Source organism: Mesoplodon mirus (assembly GCF_964341445.2).
Source record: "Mesoplodon mirus genome assembly, chromosome: 19".
NCBI classification, from domain to species: domain Eukaryota; kingdom Metazoa; phylum Chordata; class Mammalia; order Artiodactyla; family Ziphiidae; genus Mesoplodon; species Mesoplodon mirus.
Genome location: NC_138995.1, coordinates 62055483 through 62074217, shown reverse-complemented (window position 1 = coordinate 62074217; position 18735 = coordinate 62055483). Strand labels below are relative to the sequence as shown.

The following is an 18735-nucleotide window of genomic DNA, read 5'->3' as shown; positions in this document are numbered from 1 at the left end:
AGAGCTTGGAGTCTTAACCACTAGACCATCAGGGAAGTCCTCATTCCTTTTTTTTTTTTTTTTTTTTTTTCTGTACGCGGGCCTCTCACTGTTGTGGCCTCTCCCGTTGCTCAGCACAGGCTCCGGACGCACAGGCTCAGCGGCCATGGCTCACGGGCCCAGACGCTCCGTGGCATGTGGGATCTTCCCGGACCGGGGCACGAACCCATGTCCCCTGTATTGGCAGGCGGACTCTCAACCACTGCACCACCAGGGAAGCCCCCTCATTCCTTTTTATTGAGTACATTGTATGAAGTTATTCTAAATAACTTATTCCTTTAGCTGTCAATGGACATGTCAATTACAAAATTGGGTTGCTTCCAACTTTTGGGTATCGTAAGTGGGATGGGTTGAATTGCCTCGCCCCTCTCCCCCCACAAGTTCATATGTTGAAATCCTAACCTGCAGGAGACCACAGAATGTGACATTATTCGGAAATAGGGTATTTGCAGATGTAATTAATAAAGATGAGGCCGTTTTGAATTAGGGTGAGCCTCTCCTCAGGCCCAGGAGTCCTAGCCCCTCCCCCCTCAGACCCAGGGCTCCAGGCCCCCAGCCCCTCCTCCTTCAGACCCAGAGTGTATGGCCCCATGTCTTCCTGCCTCAGGACCCAGGAGTTTGGGAACCTCTCAGGCTAGTAGGTCTTGGATTCTGAGCATTGAAATGATCAAATTGTCCCAGAAAGTCTACGAGGAACACATATATTTATGTTCCTTATTTATTTTTATTGCAGTATAGTTGATTTACAATATTATATTAGTTTCAGGTGTACAACATAGTGATTCAAAATTTTTATAGATTATATTCCATTTACAGTTTTTATAAAATATTGGCTATAGTCCCTGTGCTGTACAGTATATCCTTGTAGCTTATTTTATACATAGTACTTTGTAAGGAACATATTTTTAGAAGAGGAAACATGCTGGTACATTTGAAAGACACAGAGGACCGAAGTCCGGAAGCAGCAGCTGCAGGATTGGGATCGTGGGGTCCCTCCAGCAGCTGTGCGAGTGCGACGTTATTGGAACTGCGTGTAGGCCCCGCCCCCGAGACCACGGCCTCTCCCCCGGCTCCGGAAACTACCATGCCCAGCTGCAGCTGCGCTCATGGCCCCTCCCCATAGGTCCCTCCCCCGGAAGTTCCGCCCTGCCCGTTTCCGGAAGCCGAGGATTCCAGCGGGGCCTGCACTTCCTCACGTGAATCCCAGGCAGCGCGCTCTTAGGACCGACCCCGGGCGCGGGTCTGCGGGCGGCTGCAGTGGAACCGCCCCCCCCGCCCCCGGCTCCGGCCCGGTATGAATCGCTACATTCTGCCGCTGTCCGTGCTGGGCACAGCGGTGGGTGGCGCCGTGCTGCTCAAGTAAGTACGTGTGGGTCCCGCAGGCGCGGTAACGGCTGGCCGGTGGGCAAGGACGAGGGAGGGAACGCCGAGTGGAGGTTGCCAACCCTTGGCCCACCCAGGAGTCCTCCAGCTCACCCGTCCAGCAGTGCTCCCAGAGAATGCGGGGGCAAGCCTGGTCCCCGAGAGGGCAGGTCACGGCCCAAGGTCACCCAGAGAAAGGGGCGGATCCGGGCCCTGGTAAACATTTTGGTCTAGTTGCTCTGGACTTTTAATGGGTTAATTCATTCATTCAGCGGACACTTATTGAGCACTTCCCATATGTCAAGTCGTGGCCCAGATGCAAGGAAAGTGTGTACCACCTAAGCTCCCGTTGTCCGGAATAAGAGAAACAAATTAGAATTGTCCAAGTCAGTAAGTGAAAAGATGGTATTGCGTGGTATGTAGACATACTATAGCTCTTTCTTCTCTTTCTTAGGCTAATTCGTTTAATAAAAACAAGACAAAACGGGACTAAGAAGTAAAAACTATTAGGTATAAAATAGCTACAAGGATATATTGCACAACCCGTGGAATATAGCAAATATTTTATGTTATAAATGAAATAGGTTATAAATGGAATATAACCTTTAAAAATTGTAAATCATTATATTGTACACCTGTACCTTATATAATATTGTATATCAACTATACTTCAATATAAAAATCCCCCCCAAACCAAAAAACAGCTACCAAATATTCTATGGGAGCACCGGTCAGTAGAACTTCCTGTGATCATCGAAATGTTTTACATTTGACCTGTCCATTATGAGCCATACCGTGCGACTACTTTTTATTTATTTATTTTTGGCTGCGTTGGGTCTTCGTTGCTGCGCGTGCGCTTTCTCTAGTTGCGGTGAGCGGGGGCTACTCTTTGTTGCGGTGCGCGGGCTTCTCAGTGCGGTGGTTTCTCGTGTTGCGGAGCATGGGCTCTAGGCGTGCAGGCTTCAGTAGTTGTGACACGCGGGCTCAGTAGTTGTGGCTCGCGGGCTCTAGAACGCAGGCTCAGTAGTTGTGGCGCACGGGCTTAGTTGCTCCGCGGCATGTGGGATCTTCCCGGACCAGAGCTTGAACCCATGTCCCCTGCATTGGCAGGCGGATTCTTAACCACTGCGCCACCGGGGAAGTCCCTCGGCTACTGTTATTTTTATTCATGCTGATGTCTTTCAGTTCTGAAAAAGCTTAAAAATGAAAAAGTGGGGCTTCCTTGGTGGTGCAGTGGTTGAGAATCCGCCTGCTAATGCAGGGACACGGGTTCGAGCCCTGGTCTGGGAGGATCCCATATGCCGCGGAGCAGCTGGGCCCGTGAGCCACAACTACTGAGCCTGCGCGTCTGGAGCCTGTGCTCTGCAACAAGAGAGGCCGCGATAGTCAGAGGCCCGCGCACCGCGATGAAGAGTGGCCCCTGCTTGCCACAACTAGAGAAAGCCCTCGCACAGAAACGAAGACCCAACACAGCAAAAATAAAAATTTAAAAAAAAAAGTGCCAGCATGGGAAGAATAAAAGAAAACTGAATGCCCTAGGGGGGAAAGTATGACTATTGTTTTATTTTTTATTTTTTTACTTTTTATTATTTTTTACTTTTTATTATTATTATTATTATTATTTTTTATTGGAGTATGGTTGCTTTACTATGTTGTGTTAGTTTAGACTATTTATTTTTAATTAAATTTAAAAATTAGCCTCAGGGGACTTCCCTGGTGGCGCAGTGGTTAAGAATCCGCCTGCCAATGCAGGAGACACGGGTTCGAGCCCTGGTCCGGGAAGATCCCACATGCCGTGGAGCAGCTAAGCCAGTGCACCACAACAACTGAGCCTGTGCTCCAGAGCCCACAAGCCACAATTACTGAGCCTGTGTGCCACAACTACTGAAGCCCGGGTGCCTAGAGCCTATGCTCCGCAACAAGAGAAGCCACTGCAATGCGACGCCTGCGCACTGCAACGAAGAGTAGCTCTGGCTCACCGCAACTAGAGAAAGCCCGTGCGCAGCAACGGAGACCCAATGCAGCCAAAAATAAATACAAAAAATAAATTAATTAATTAGAAAAAAGAAAAAAATTAGCCTCTGGTGGCTGGTGCCTACTGTGTTGTACATTGCCCTTCTCTTGTGTGGAGATAACATTGTTTATTTGGCCAGTTCCCTGTTGGTGACATTTGATTGCTTCCAGTATTTAGCCTCTGGAATGTGGGCATAGTAGCAGAATAAGGGCCCCCAACGATGTGCACGTCCTAATTCCCAGAACTTGTCAAAGGGGACTTTTCAGATGTCACTGTGTTAAGGACCTTGAGATGGGAGAGGATCTGGGTTATCCAGGTGGCCCAACATCATCACAACGATCCTTATAAGAGGGAGGCAGAAGCATCAGAGTCAGGGACTTGAAGATGCTGTGCTGCTGACTTTGAAGGTGAAGGAAGGGGCCACAAGCCAAGGGATGCGGGCGGCCCCTAGAATCTGGAAAAGGCATGGGGATGATTCTCAGTTCTCCCTGGAGCCTCCAGAAGGCACACAGCTCTGCCGACACCTCGATTTAAGCCCAGTGAGACCCATTTCGGACTCTGACCTGCAGACTGTAGGAAATAGCGTTGCATGGTTTTAACCCACTGAGCTTGTGGTGATCTGTTACAGCAGCCACAGGAAGCGAATACAGGGGGTCTTTCTAAAATGACGATTGTCTCGCTGTGCACGCTCCCTGCACCAGACCATGCTGAGTCCTTTACCTGTACCACGACACCGGTCCCATGGAGTTATGCGATGTCGCTTCTACCTTTCCGTTGGGGGAACACAAGCTCAGAGAGGTCATTTCCCTGAGATCACAGCAGTCAGGGGCACCTGTGGTGAGAGAGGACAGACAGACCGAACTGACCTGCCGTTTTTTACCTCCAGGGACTTTGTCGCCGGCGGGGCTTGTCCCAGCAAGACCACCATTCCCGGGAAGACCGTCATTGTGACCGGCGCCAACACGGGCATTGGGAAGCAGACCGCCTTGGAGCTGGCCAAAAGAGGTGAAGTCCCGGTGGGCACCTGCTTCTCTGCCTGAGGCTCGGGCGCAAGATCTGGTGGTGGATGGTTTGATTTCCCGGGGGATGTTGAGGCATCTGATTCTTTTGATTGCAAGTGGCAGAAACAAACTCACACTGGCTTAAGCCCTAAAGCCTTGTGTCTCTGGAAGAGGGAAGGACAGGTTCAGGGTCTCAGAGGAGGCCGTGGGCGCTCAGCAGTTATTGGCTTGGGTTTTTCTCTTTGCATCGGCTGTGCCCTTTCCTACTGTAGTTGGACTCAGTCCTAATGGCTGGGTCAGGGCCTGGGTCAGAGGTTGGGGGTCAGGCTCTCCCAAGCTTACTGGTCAGGCGTTTTGTAGGAAGAACACCCTTCGATTTGGGTCTGTTTGACGTTTTTCTCATGGTCAGACTGGGCTTAATGGAGGAGAAGTGCCCTCCTCAGCACATGCAGATGTCTTTTGAACTTGGAATCAGTGGGGTTTCCTGTGGGCTCAGGTACGAGAAAGGGAGGAGTTAAGGTTTTGTTTGAACAGCTGGAAGACCAAAGCTGCCTTGGCTGGGACGGGGAGGCCAGGGCAGGGCAGGGGTGAGGGCTAGGGAGACCGGAAACTGTCCTCAGGCTGGTCGAGTCGAGGTGGCCAGTGAATGGGTCCCTGATGGACTGACCAGGCCTGAGCTGCCTGTTCACCCCTGGGGTGAGAGTGGTGGGGGGCCATGAGGGCAGCCCCCCTGCCCCCCACACCACATGGGGTTTCCCCAAGGGAGGGACAGGTGTTCCTTTCAGGAAAAAGTGAGAAGGGAGGAACTTCCCTGGTAGCGCAGTGGTTAAGAGTCGGCCTGCCAACGCAGGGGACGTGGGTTTGAGCCCTGGTCCGGGAAGATCCCACATGCCGTGGAGCCACTAAGCCCGCGCGCCACAACTACTGAGCCTGCGCACCACAACTACTGAAGCCCACGCGCCTAGAGCCCGTGCTCCGCAAAAAGAGAAGCCACTGCAATGAGAAGCCCATGCACCGCAACAAAGAGTAGCTCCTGCTCGCCACAATTAGAAAAAGCTCACACGCAGCAACAAAGACCCAATGCAGCCAAACATAAATAAATAGACAAATTTAAAAAAAAGAAATAAAAAAAAAGAAAACAAATAAGACAGCTAATTTATTTAAAGAAAAAATAAAGCGAGAAGGGAAATTGGGCCAACACACCCACTGTGGTCCCTTGAGAGCCAGGCTGCCACTGGGAGGACAGACAGATCCGGGACTTGATGAGTCCATTCTGGGCTGCGTGATGGGGGGCCGGCTGTGGAGGACGAGCCCTGGAGACCCACGCGGTTCGGCATCCTTGCTGCCCATCCTCTCAGTCCCTGTTCCTTCTCACTTTTCTAATTTGAAAAAAAAAGTTTAAAAAAATTAAATTTTTTCCTTTTTTTTTTTTTTTTAAATTTTGGCTCTGCCGCCCCAGCATGCGGGAACTTAGTTCCCTGACCAGGGTTGGAACCTGCGCCCCCTACAGTGGAAGCACGGAGCCTTAACCCTCTGGACTGCCAGGGAAGTCCCCCAAAAGTTTTCTTTTTAAAGCTGTATTAAGATTTAATTCACACATTTAAAGTATACACTTCCATGATTTTTAGTATATTCACAGAATTGTGCAGCCGTCACTGGTCGCCATTTTAGAACATTTCTCATCACCCCAAAACGCAACCGGGCTCCTCGAAGCCATCACCCCCTACTTTCCCTTCCCCGCCAAAGCTAGGAAACCAGTAATCTTCCTTCTGTGGATTTGCCTCTTCTGGACATTTCAGATAAATGAATCATGCACTCTGTGTCCTTTTGTGTCTGGCTTCTTTCACTGCACATCACGTTTGTGAGGTTCATCCATGGTGTAGATATGTTGGAATTTCCTTCCTTTTCATGGCTGATATTCCACTGATGGACAAATCACATTTCACTTATTCATTCATCCCTTAAAAACATTTTTTAAAAATTTTATATTGGACTGTAGTTGATTTACAGTGTTGTGTTAGTTTCAGGTGTACAGCAAAGTAATTCAGTTATACATATACATGTATCTGTTCTTTTTCAAGTTCTTTTCTCATTTAGGTTGTTACAGAATATTGAGCAGAGTTCCCTGTGCTGTACAGTAGGTCCTTGTTGGTCATTTATTTTATGTATAATAGTGTGTACATGTCAATCCCAATCTCCCAATTTATCCCCCCCATCCCCTGGTAACCATAAGTTTGTTTTCTACATACATGACTCTACTTCTGTTTTGTACATTACTTCATTTGTACCCTTTTTTTGGATTCCATATATAAGTGATATCATCTGATATTTGTCTTTCTCCGTCTGACTTACTTCCCTCAGTATGACAATCTCTGGGTCCATCCATGTTGCTACAGATGGCATTATTTTGTTCTTTTTATGGCCGAGTAGTATCCCATTGTATATACGTACCACATCTTCTTTATCCATTCCTCTGCTGATGGACATTTAGGTTGCTTCAGGAGTGGAACTTTTAAAACAACTTTCATTAAAAAGTTTTTTTTTTTTGGTCTGGCTCTTCCAGGAGGTACCATCATTCTGGCCTGTCGAGACTTGGAGAAGTGTGAAGCAGCAGCCAGGGAGATTCGAGGGGAGACCCTTAATCACCGCGTCAACGCCCGGCACCTGGACTTGGCCTCCCTTAAGTCCATCCGAGAGTTTGCAGCGAAGATCATTGAGGGTAAGAGGGATGACGCTGGCCTTGTGGGGCGAGGACTTGGGCGGCCAGGCTGGGAGGAGGGAATTATACCAGGCAGGTCCTAGAGCCAGGTATTGGTTGCCACCTGTTTTCGTTCAGCCTTTCGGTAAAGATTTTACATTTTTTTCTCTTCTGACATTTTCACATTTACATATTTTTTATTTTTACATGGGGGAAAGAAAATTAAAAGAATAACACTTCATGACATGTGACCATCATATGGAATTCAGATTTTATTTTATTTTGGCTGTGCCACATGGCTTGTGGGAGTTTTTTTTTTTTTTAATAAATTTATTTATTTTATGCTGCATTGGGTCTTCATTGCTGCACATAGGCTTTCTCTAGTTGTGGCAAGCGGGGGCTACTCTTCGTTGCGGTGCGCTGGCTTCTCATTGTGGTGGCTTCTCTTATTGTGGCTCGCGGGCTCTAGAGTGCAGGCTCAGTAGTTGTGGCGCACAGGCTTAGTTGCTCCATGGTATGTGGGATCTTCCTGGACCAGGGATCAAACCTGTGTCCCCTGCATTGGCAGGCAGATTCCCAACCACTGCACTACCAGGGAAGTCCTGGGATTTCTTTTTTTTTTTTTTAATAAATTTATTTATTTATTATTATTATTTTTTTGGCTGTGTTGGGTCTTCGTTGCTGCGCACAGGCTTTCTCTAGTTGTGGCGAGCGGGGGCTACTCTTTGTTGCAGTGTGCAGGCTTCTCATTGCGGTGGCTTCTCTTGTTGCAGAGCATGGGCTCTAGGTGCACGGGCTTCAGTAGTTGTGCCATGTGGGCTCAGTAGTTGTGGCTCGTGGGCTTTAGAGCATAGGCTCTAGAGCGCAGGCTCAGTAGCTGTAGTGCACAGGCTTAGTTGCTCTGCAGCATGTGGGATCTTCCCGGACCAGGGCTCGAACCCGCATCCCCTGCATTGGTAGGCGGATTCTTAACCACTGCGCCACCAGGGAAGTCCTGGCTTGTGGGATCTTAGTTCCTGGACCAGGGATGGAACCCGCGCCCTTGGCAGTGAAAACGCAGAGACCTAACCACTGGACCGCCAGGGAGTTCCCAGAATTCAGATTTTAGTTTCCATAAAGTTTTATTGGCATGCAGCCATGCGCATTGGTTTATGTTTTATCTGTGGCTGCTTTAGTGCTGGGAGGGCAGAGTTTAGTAGAGACAGACCATATTGCCTGCAAAGCCAGAAATATTTACTACCTGGTCCTTTATAGAAGAAGTTAACTGACTGCTGTCTAGGACAACTAAGTCCCATGTGTGCTTGGATCCTACAAGAAGTAGAGGCCAAGGAGGGAGGAAGAGTTAGCCAGATGCAGAAGGGCAGAAACGCTGATCCAGCCAATGTTTCCGGAGGCCCTCTGGCTCTTGGGTGACGCAGGTGACACAGATGTGAGTCAGATTCAGGCTCTGCTTCCGAGGAGCGCCTGGGCCGGTGGGGGACATGGCCGTGCCAGTAGGTAACTGAGGGTTAGTGCAGAATATCTGGAGCTCCCACATTCTTGCTGTGTTTCTTTTTGCAAATCCAGGGATCAGGCTGGCATTTCTCTGCACTTCCGTCACATTGATGCCTGACTCACTCTTTTTTGCTCCCCACCACATGGTCTCAGAACCACTTACGAGTTTATTTTTTTTTGAACAGGAATAACATTTGGAGGGTTAAACGTTCAGAAGATGCACATGGGGATACAGCAAAACATCTTCCCGCCACGCCTGCCATTAGCTCCCAGCATGCCGTCCTCAGATGTGTTCAGTGCTCCACCTCTTGTGTGTCCTACTGGGGACCATTTATGCATTTATAAAGCAAACGGGGATACACTTCCCCTTGGGTTTTTTGTACAAAGCGGAGCCTGTTATATACCTGGTGCTGCCCCTTGCTCTTTCGGAGATCGTTACAGGCAGAACTTTTTCCTTCTTTTCTTGTGGCTAGCTTGTGGTTTTTTTTGGCCACTGCGTGGCATGTAGGATCTTAGTTCCCTGACCAGGTATGGAACCCGTGCCCCCTGCAGTAGAAGCATGGAGTCCTAACCCCTGGACTGCCAGGGAATTCCTGTGTGTGTATTTTTTAAATTTTTATTGAAATATAGTTGATTTACAGTGTTTTTGTAGTTTCAGGCATACAGCAAAGTGATTCAGTTATATACACACACACGCTCACACACACACACACAGAAAAATTCTTTTTTAGATTCTTTTCCATTATAGGTTAGTACAAGACATTGAATATAGTTCCCTGTGCTATACAGTAGGTAGGTCCTTGTTGGTTATCTATTTTATATATAGTGACGTGTATACTTTAATCCCCAGCTCCTGATTTATCCCTCCCCCCTTCTCCTTCGGTAACAGTAAGTTTGGTTTCTATGCCTGTGAGTCTATTTCTGCTTTGTAAATAAGGTCATTCGTATCATTTTTTTAGATTCCACATGTGATATCATATGGTATTTGTCTTTTTCTTTCTGACTGACTTCACTTAGTATGATAATCTCTAGGTCCATCCACGTTGCTGCAAATGGCATTATTTCATTCTTTTCTATGGCTGAGTAATATTCCATTATATATGTGTACCACATCTTCTTTATCCATTCCTCTATCGATGGGCACTTAGGTTGCAGAAAATACTTGTCAAATAGATAATAACGAAGCCGTTCTACCCAGCAGGTTGTATTATCACCCCTTTTACAGAAGGGGAAACTGAGTCACACATTTGTCCTCACCCCTGTCTTCCAGAGGAGGAGCGAGTGCACATCCTGATCAATAACGCAGCCGTGATGCGGTGCCCCCACTGGACCACTGAGGATGGCTTTGAGATGCAGCTTGGCGTTAACTACCTGGGTGAGATTGCAGGCTGTGTGGCATCAGCCTGGGATGTGAGCAGGAGCCCCCGTGGGCCAGACACAGGCTCCGGGAGGGGTCTTCCTCTCTCCATTGTGGCCAGGCGGCCGTGAGTAGGGTCACCTGGAAGCTCAGGGAATCGCCTTTTCATTGCTGGACCCTCAGTCCTTCGGACCTTCCATCAGCCTCTTGGCCATTTGTCCCTTTGTCTGTCTGTCCCACAGCCTCTGTCTGTCCTTCTCTCACTGTGTCAGTTTATCTTTTGTCACCCTGAATGCATCTGCAGTCCATTAGTAAGGGTGATGGACGTTGGGTGGACACCAATCATATAGGATTAAGGCCCACCCTAATGACCTCACCCTAATGGCCTCATTTTACCTTGATCACCTTTCTAAAGACCCTCTCTCCAAATAAGGTCACATGCTGAGGTACTGGAGGGTAGGGCATATTTTTTTAGGGGGGTTGGGGAGGGTGATACAATTCACCCATAACACATGTGATTACCCTTCACCCCCTTTGGGCTGGGACTCAGTCATGTGACCTGATGGAGCTGCAAGAGAGTCTGGGAAATGTAGTCTTTCACTGGGCAGTCTCATGCATAACCCAAAATTCTATCACTGAAGAAGAAATGGAGAAAGGATTTTGGGAGACAGAAGGCATCTCTTCTCTAGCTGACCTCATAGAGGGTTATCACAGGGCTTTGTGACAATTTGTTGTCAGCAAAGTCTGGTACATTGTAGGATTTTTTTTTTTTTTTTTGACATGCCACATGGCTTGTGGGATCTCCGTTCACTGACCAGAGATTGAACCCTGGCCGCAGCAGTGAAAACCCAGAATCCTAACCATTAGGCCACCAGGGAACTCCCACACTGTAGGATTTTTAGCAGCATCCCTGGCCTCCACCCACTAGGTGGCAATAGCACTCCCTCTACGGTCCACAGTTGTGACGATCAAAATTGTCTCTAGGTGGTGCCAAATGCCTGCTGGTGGGGGGCGCAAAGTTGGACCCTGTTGAGAAACATGAGTTATGGGAGGATGAAATAAGGTGATGTTCTCAGTGTGGTCCTGTGCACGGGACAAGACTTCAGTGAAGTTATCTTTTCGTTTTCCACCGTCCAGGTCACTTCCTGTTGACGAACTTGCTGCTGGACAAGCTGAAAGCTTCTGCTCCTTCGCGCATCATCAACCTCTCGTCCTTGGCCCACGTCGCTGGGCACATAGACTTCGAGGACTTGAACTGGGAGAAGAGGAAGTATGACACCAAGGCAGCCTACTGCCAGAGCAAGCTGGCCGTTGTCCTCTTCACCAAGGAGCTGAGCCGGCGGCTGCAAGGTGTGTGTGGCGAGCCTCGCTGGTCTCCCCTTTCCTTTAGCTCCGAGCCTGAGACAGTCCTGCTGTGACTCTGGGTGGACGGGAGGTCAAGCATTGGCTCCAGGACTGAGTAGGCAAACATATGACACACTTACCACCACGCTCCCCGCTGGTGCCTGAAGCAGACATCACTAATCAATTACAGCATTCTTCTCTGCTCATCCCGGACAGGCACCTGACTCTTTGGTGCCCTAGACCAGTGAACCTTTGACAATATCTGGAGACATTTTTCGCTGTCAGTTTGGGGAGCAGAGGCAGGTTGGGTGATGTTCCTGGCATCTAGTCGGCAGAGGCCAGGGATGCTGCTCAACATCCTGCAAGGCACAGGATAAAGAATCATCCGACCTCAGCGTCCATAGTGCTGAGGTTGAAAAGTCTGCCCTTTGCCTTTGCTTCTCAAAGAGTCAGTAGACCAGCAGTGTCAGCTCACCTGGGTGTTTGTCATAATTGCGGCATCTCAGACCCCACCCTGACCCACTGCTTCAGACTCTGGGGGGTGGAGCCCGGCGGTCTGGGCTTCTCAAGCCCTCCGAGTGATTTTTACACACTCGGGTTCAGAGGCTCTGCCCTGGGCGGCCTCTGAGACAGAGCTGCCTTGCAAGTGGAACTGGGGACATGGAGGTTTCAGAGCAAGAGGGTGACACGGATTCAGGGGGAGCCCCCTAGGGTGGTTGGTATCAGCCTTCCTGGTGAGGGGTGAACCTGCCTCACTTTTTCCTTCTCTTCCCAGGCACGGGCGTGACCGTCAATGCCTTGCACCCCGGCGTGGCCAGGACCGAGCTGGGCAGACACACGGGCATGCACAACTCCGCCTTCTCCAGCTTCACGCTCGGTAAGTCCCCTTCCAGTTTGGGGTCCCTTAACTGAACCCCTGTCCTCCTAGCTTGGGGCTCAGGACCCTCCCTCAGTGCATTAGGGTCTTCCTGAGAAGCAGAACCAATAGGGTGTACATAGATATTTAGAGAGATTTATTAGGGGGATTGGCTCATGCATCTGTGGGGCTGAGAAGTCCCGGGACCTGATCTGTACGCCAGAGGCCCAGGAAAGCTGATGGTGTAGTTGCAGTCCAAACCCAAAGGCCTGAGGACCACGGGAAGTGATGGTGTAAGTCCCAGTCCAAGTCGGAAGGCCAGGAGCGCCAATGTCTGAGACCAGGAGGAAATGGATGTCCCTGCTCAAGGAGAGAGAGAGAATTCGCCCTTTCTCCACCTTTTTGTTCTATTTTCACCCCCAACTAATTGCATGGTGCCCACCCACATTGGTGAGGGTGGATTTTACATAGTCTGTTGATTCAAATGCAGTCTCTTCACACCCTCACAGACGCCCCAGAAATAATGTGTTACCTGCTCTCTGGACATCCCTCAGCCCCGTCAAGTTCACACGTAAAATTAACATCACGCCCAGAGGCAACCTCAGGGCCTTTGCTCTGCCCCCTGCCCTGTATCTTCCTTGGTACCGAGTCACTTTCATGTGTCTACCCAGCCTGCCAGCCTCAGAATAGCCCTGGGAAACAGGCCAGAGCCTGTTTGATGAGACTGTTTCAGAGGTGGAGGTCATGGAGCTGACTTCCTGGAGTCCGGCCGTGCTTGGGCTGACTCCAGTTTCATGCCGGACTAGCTGGGCCACCAGCAAAGTGACTTCTCTCCGAACCTCCCTTTCCTTATCTGCCTCAGTGGGGAGGATTAGATGAGACCTCCCTAAAAGAGCCAGCACAATTCCTGGCCGAATAAATAATTAGAGCTTTTTAAACTAGTGTTTATAATTCTGAAAAATATTTAGTTGGTGGGGGCTAGGTATCAGGGACCTTAAGCTGAAGCTGGCACTGGAGACACTCAATACACAGAAGCTACTTTAAGGAAAGATCGGGTGGGATGAGGACTTGGGGCTGACATAGAGGAGGGGGACCTTCCGTTTGCCTGGGAAAAGCCAGGGGGGCTTCCTGGAGGAGGCAGCTTTCAAGCTGGTCCCTGTATCTGGAATTATTTGTCTGGGCAGTGCCAGGGAAGGGAGCTCCTGGTGTTGGGAACCAGAGGGGCAAATGCCTGGAGGAGAGCTCTGTGGGACTCCAGGGAAACTTCTGGCCTTCGTGGGCCCTGAGCCACCTGGGGTGTATCTTCCTCTCTGAATGTGTGGACTGAACTCTCTGTGGGCCGATGCAGGGCCCATCTTCTGGCTGCTGGTCAAGAGCCCCCAGCTGGCGGCCCAGCCCAGCACCTACCTGGCCGTGGCGGAGGAGTTGGAGGGCGTTTCTGGAAAGTACTTTGAGGGACTCAAAGAGAAGGCTCCAGCCCCGGAAGCTGAGGATGAGGAGATAGCCCAGAGGCTTTGGGCTGAAAGTGCCCGCCTTGTGGGCTTGGAGATGTCCTATGGATCCTCTGAGAGGGGACAGCCCCTCCCCAAATAACTTCTGGGAGCAGGTATGAAAGCCACCAGGGAGGCAGTCACCAAGATGGAACAGCAACCAACCAAAGCTGGCTGCCATGCCCGCAGCACCCTCTAGGTGGCAGTCTTGGCCAAAGAATGCTGGCTGTCATGCCTGCAGTGCCCTCTAGGTGGCAGTATTGCCCCCTTTCTGGCCACAGTGGATTGGACAGCAGGTGAGCGCCTGGCCCAGGGGCTGGCTGGTACAGTGTGCCCTGCTGCCAACAGGTGAGCTGGGCCATCAGATGCCTCCCTTGGGAATCCAAACCAGGAATTTTGGGGTGCGGCATCAGCTCCCTCTGGTGTGGGCCATGTCGGGGACTGGATGGACGTGGGCAAATTGTCTGGCTGATGCTTGAGTTCATGGTCCCCTTTTGGACCTTGCACACCTCCAGTCTCATCTCTGAGCCTTGGTTTCTCCAGCTGTAAACTGTGCAGAATAACCTGACTACCTCATTAGATGGTCGTGAATTATCGCTTGGCTTGGAGAATGGCAGCTGCACGTTCCTTGCCGTTGGATGTTTGCTGAGGACCTTCTGTGTGCCAGACCCTGGCAGGGTGCTGGGGATGCCCCCCAGGAGCAGACCGACTCAGATCTGGCCTTATTATCTCCGAGTCACGCTGGGGACAGCATGGTGGGGAGGAACCACTGAGGAAACAGGATGCCTGGGATCACGACCTTCCCGCCCATCCCCACTCGCCAGCTGCCATGCTGTGGGCGGCCCTTGGAGGGACCCGAAGTGGGTCTCTCTGGACTGAAAGCAAGGAGTGAACAGTTCTGAGAGAAAGACAAATACCATATGATATCATCATATGTGGAATCTAATTAAAAAATGATACAAACGAACTTATTTACAGAACCGAAACAGACTTACAGATATCAGAAAACAGACTTGCGGTTACCAAAGGGGAAACGTGTGTGTGAGGGGGAGGGATAAATCAGGAGCTTGGGATTGACATACAACACTACTGTATAAGATAGCTAACCAACCAGGACCTGCTGTATGGCACAGGGAACTCTACTCAGTATTCTGTGAGAACCTATATGAGAAAAGAAAAGGATCTGAAAAAGAATGAATACGTGTGTATGTATAACTAAATCACTTTGCTCTACACCTGAAACCAACACAACATTGTAAATCAACTATACTCAAATAAAAGTAAAGAAAAAAAAGAGTGAACAGGTATGGTTCCTTCTGAAGGCTCCCAGGGAGAACCTGTTTCCTTACGTTTTTCCAGCTTCTAGAGGCGCCTGCACTTCTTGGCCTGTGGCCCCTTCAGACAATGGCAGGCCAGGTCCTTCTCACGCTGCCATCTCTCTGTTTCTCTCACTTCTGCCTCCATCTCCTGTTTTTAAGGACTCTTGTGATATCCCTTGGCCCATCCAGATAATCCAGGATCATCTTCCTCCTTGAAAGTCAGCTGATTAGAAACTTGAATCCCACCATCCACCTTAATCCCCCCTTTGCCTTGTGAAGTAACAGGGTCCTGGGGGATAGGATGTGGGCACCTTGGGGAGGACCCGCTTTTCTGCCTACCACTCTGTTCTTTTCAAAATCTGCTTCCTTAGCACCCCCAGTGGATTTCCCATGCGTTCCCTTCTGCTCAAATAAAGAGGAATAAGCTTCAGGGACTTCCCTGGCAGTCCAGGGGTTAGGACTCTGCGCTTCCACTGCAGGGGGCATGGGTTCAGTCCCTGGTCAGGGAACTAAGATCCCATATGCCACGTGGTGAGGCCAAAAAAAATTTTTTTTTTAAATTTAAAAAAAAGGGCTTCCCTGGTGGCGCAGTGGTTGAGAGTCCGCCTGCCGATGCAGGGGACACGGGTTCGTGCCCCGGTCCGGGAGGGTCCCACATGCCGCGGAGTGGCTGGGCCCATGAGCCATGGCCGCTGGGCCTGCATGTCCGGAGCCTGTGCTCCGCAACGGGAGAAAAAAAAAGGAGTCAGCTTCACCAGTGTTTGCTTGCAAGCAAATCAACTGAGAAGAACAGATTTTAAAAATCACAAACTCCCTACCCGCTAAAAAAGAAGAAAAAAACTTGGGGGTGTGTTGGCAAGAAGAGGAGCTGGAATTCAAAGCCTGGTTTTAGAACCCACTTTCTTTTTGGGGGGAGCGTTAGCGGTCTAAATGCCCAGGAGAACAGCTAATCACAGGGAGATTTGTCTGTTATGTAAATGTGAGCAGCACACCTCAGGGCTAATTGTAACCACAAACCTTCACAACGAGTATCTGCTTCCTTTCTGAAACAGAAACCCCAAGGACCACAAATGTTGACTCACAAATCAACCTAATCCCCGTCTACTTCTCTGAAGGCTTTGAGGTGATTCACAAACCTAGCTATGACCTTCCGACTGATGAAAGATGATAGAAACCAATCTCAAACGAAACAATGCAAAACAAAACCCAAAGCCACAGAAGCCCAGAGGAGATGGTGCAAAATAATAAACAGACCCAGGAATGCAACGTGTAAGGACAATGCTTCGGGGTGGGGGGGTTCTTCACAAAGGGGAACCAAGTCAGGGTCAAATCCTCATACCTCACTGTGGGGCTTGGGAATTCTGTCAGGATGTCTTGGGTTGCTGATGACAGGACATACTCAAAGGATGTAAGCTGAGCTGACTTTCACCCCAGGGAAAAGCAAGAAGGAGCGCTATTTCACAGAAGTAGAAGCCCAGGGGTGTGGCAGGCTTTGAGTTCAGCGACATCATCAAGGTTCCTACTGCAAGACGACGGTCTGACAATTACCAACGCAACGTCATTCCAAGGCTGGGTGTTTGTAACAGGTTGAATGGTGGGGTGCCTCCCCCTAAAAGATAGGTCCAAGTCCTAACTCCCAGTACCTGTGAATGGGAGCCAATTTGGAAAAAGTTTCTTTGCCCATGTAATTAGGGATCTCGAGGTGAGATTGGGTGGACCCTAAATCCAACAAGTGTCCTTAGAAGACAGAGCAGAGGAAGAAGCAGTGAGGGGATTGAGGGCAGAGACAGGGGCGGTGCAGCCTCAAATCGAGGAATGGCTGGAGCCCCCAGAAGCTGCAAAAGGCAAGGAACAGAATCTCCCCCAGAGCTTCTGGAGGGTGCGTTCCCCACCCCGCCACCTTGAATTTGGACTTCTGGCCTCTGGAACTGTGAGAGAATACATTTATGTTGTTCTGAGTCACCAAGGTGATGGTATTTGTTACAGCAGCCAGAGGAAACTAATGCAGTCTCTTTGTGGGGTGGGTCACGAGATGACTACCAGAGCCAATTTGGGCCACTCGTTTTCTTGTTTTTTGCCCAGTGACGGGGAGAGAAGCATTTCTCTTTTATTTGTCAAATTGGGCTCAGGTCACGTGCTCATCTTAGAACCCACAAAAGCCCTCCAGGGAAAGGCAGAAGGTAACAGACTTCCATCAGGGTTTCCCAACGCCAGCGCTGCTAACATTTGGGGCCGGATAATTCTTTGCTGTGGGGCAGGGGTCTGTCCTGTGCGCTGCAGGATGTCGAGCAGCAGCCCTGGTCTCTACCCGCCAGATGCCAGTAGCCCCCCCAGCCGGGTGAGACCCCCAGAACTGTCTGCAGACATTGCCATATGTTCCCGAGGAGGGAAACTCACCTTCGGTTGAGAACCACTGATGGAGGCGGATCTGGATATGTTTGCGGGTCTGTGAGCGTCAGGAGCTGCGAACCGAGGGTGGGGTCAGGCAGAGCTAGTCACCAGCACAGGGGGCCTCGCTTGTTCTCACCTGGGCTTCATTGGGGTGGAGTGCAGCTGACAGGCACGGTGCTGGGAAACAGGTCGTAATGGAAACAATACAGGTGACTGACTCAGGGTAGCCTATCTCCTATGGAAGACATGCCACGAAATCCAGAGGTCCTCCTGACGCTGCAGGGCAGATGCTGCTGAAAATCCGGCGAGGGGTCTTGTTATCGCAGTGGCAGAGCTTCCAAGGAAATGATGGAAGCATTCTTGGGACCCACCTGAGACCTGGGATTGGGTCATTTGTGTGGACAAACCTGAAGATCTTGAGCTTCTCAATTTCCCTGAGAACACCCCCCTTGCTGGAGACCAGCACCCCTTGAGGGAAGGTCGTGGTCCTTCCCCAAGCAGGTGCCTCACAAGATGATGCTCATCATCTCCAGGTCCGCCTCATCCCCTGGGGCGAATCCCAGCTCACACGCTGGGTGCATTGCAGGGTCTGGCTGAGATGAACCTGGGGACCACACCTGGGAGTGGATTTCGGGGGAGTTAGACTGGGGATGAAATGCGAGACCAGCTGTGGAGAATCCATGGGCAGAGGGTCACTCATCTATAATGAAGGTTTTATTTAATATTTTGGGCTTTCTGCGTAGCTGGAGGCTGTGCCAACTGCATGAGAACGTGTCTCCCGCATATCCTCTAAAGACGGTGCAGCCCTATATTAATGTCCTGATTTCGGTGATTGCACTGTGGTTACGTACGAGAACGTCTTTGTTTGCAGGAAAAACCATCAGGATTTAGATGGTGGGGCATCAGGTCTGCAACTTAGTCTCAAACGGTTCAGGTAAAAGTTCTTTGGACTTAAAATTAAAGTATAGCTGATTTACAATATTATATGAGTTTCAGGCATACAACATAGTGATTCACAAGTAAAAAAAAAATTATTTTTGTATTTTTTGGCTGCGTTGGGTCTTTGTTGCTATGCGCGGGCTTTCTCTAGTTGTGGCGAGCGGGGGCTACTCTTCCTGGCGGTGCCCGGGCTTCTCATTGCGGTGGCTTCTCTTGTTGCGGAGCACGGGCTCTAGGCGCATGGGCTTCAGTAGTTGTGGCACGTGGGCTCAGTAGTTGTGGCTCACGGGCTCTAGAGTACAGGAGTTGTGGCACACGGGCTTAGCTGCTCCGTGGCATGTGGGATTTTCCCGGACCAGGGCTCCTAACCTGTGTCCCCTGCATTGGCAGGTGGATTCTTAACCATTGCGCCACCACGGAAGTCCTGTGAT

At 50.1% G+C, this 18735-nt stretch overlaps 1 protein-coding gene across 1 annotated transcript; it reads left to right on the top strand.

Annotated features, from left to right (window-relative positions):
• Positions 1–1203: 1203 nt before the first annotated feature.
• Positions 1204–15409, top strand: RDH13 (retinol dehydrogenase 13). The gene is made up of 7 exons (XM_082605959.1): positions 1204–1398; positions 4302–4420; positions 6980–7135; positions 9879–9983; positions 11103–11315; positions 12085–12186; positions 13514–15409. Exons 1-7 carry the CDS (start codon positions 1334–1336, stop codon positions 13756–13758), a joined length of 1005 nt encoding a protein of 334 aa, XP_082462085.1. The 5' UTR covers positions 1204–1333; the 3' UTR covers positions 13759–15409.
• Positions 15410–18735: the final 3326 nt, after the last annotated feature.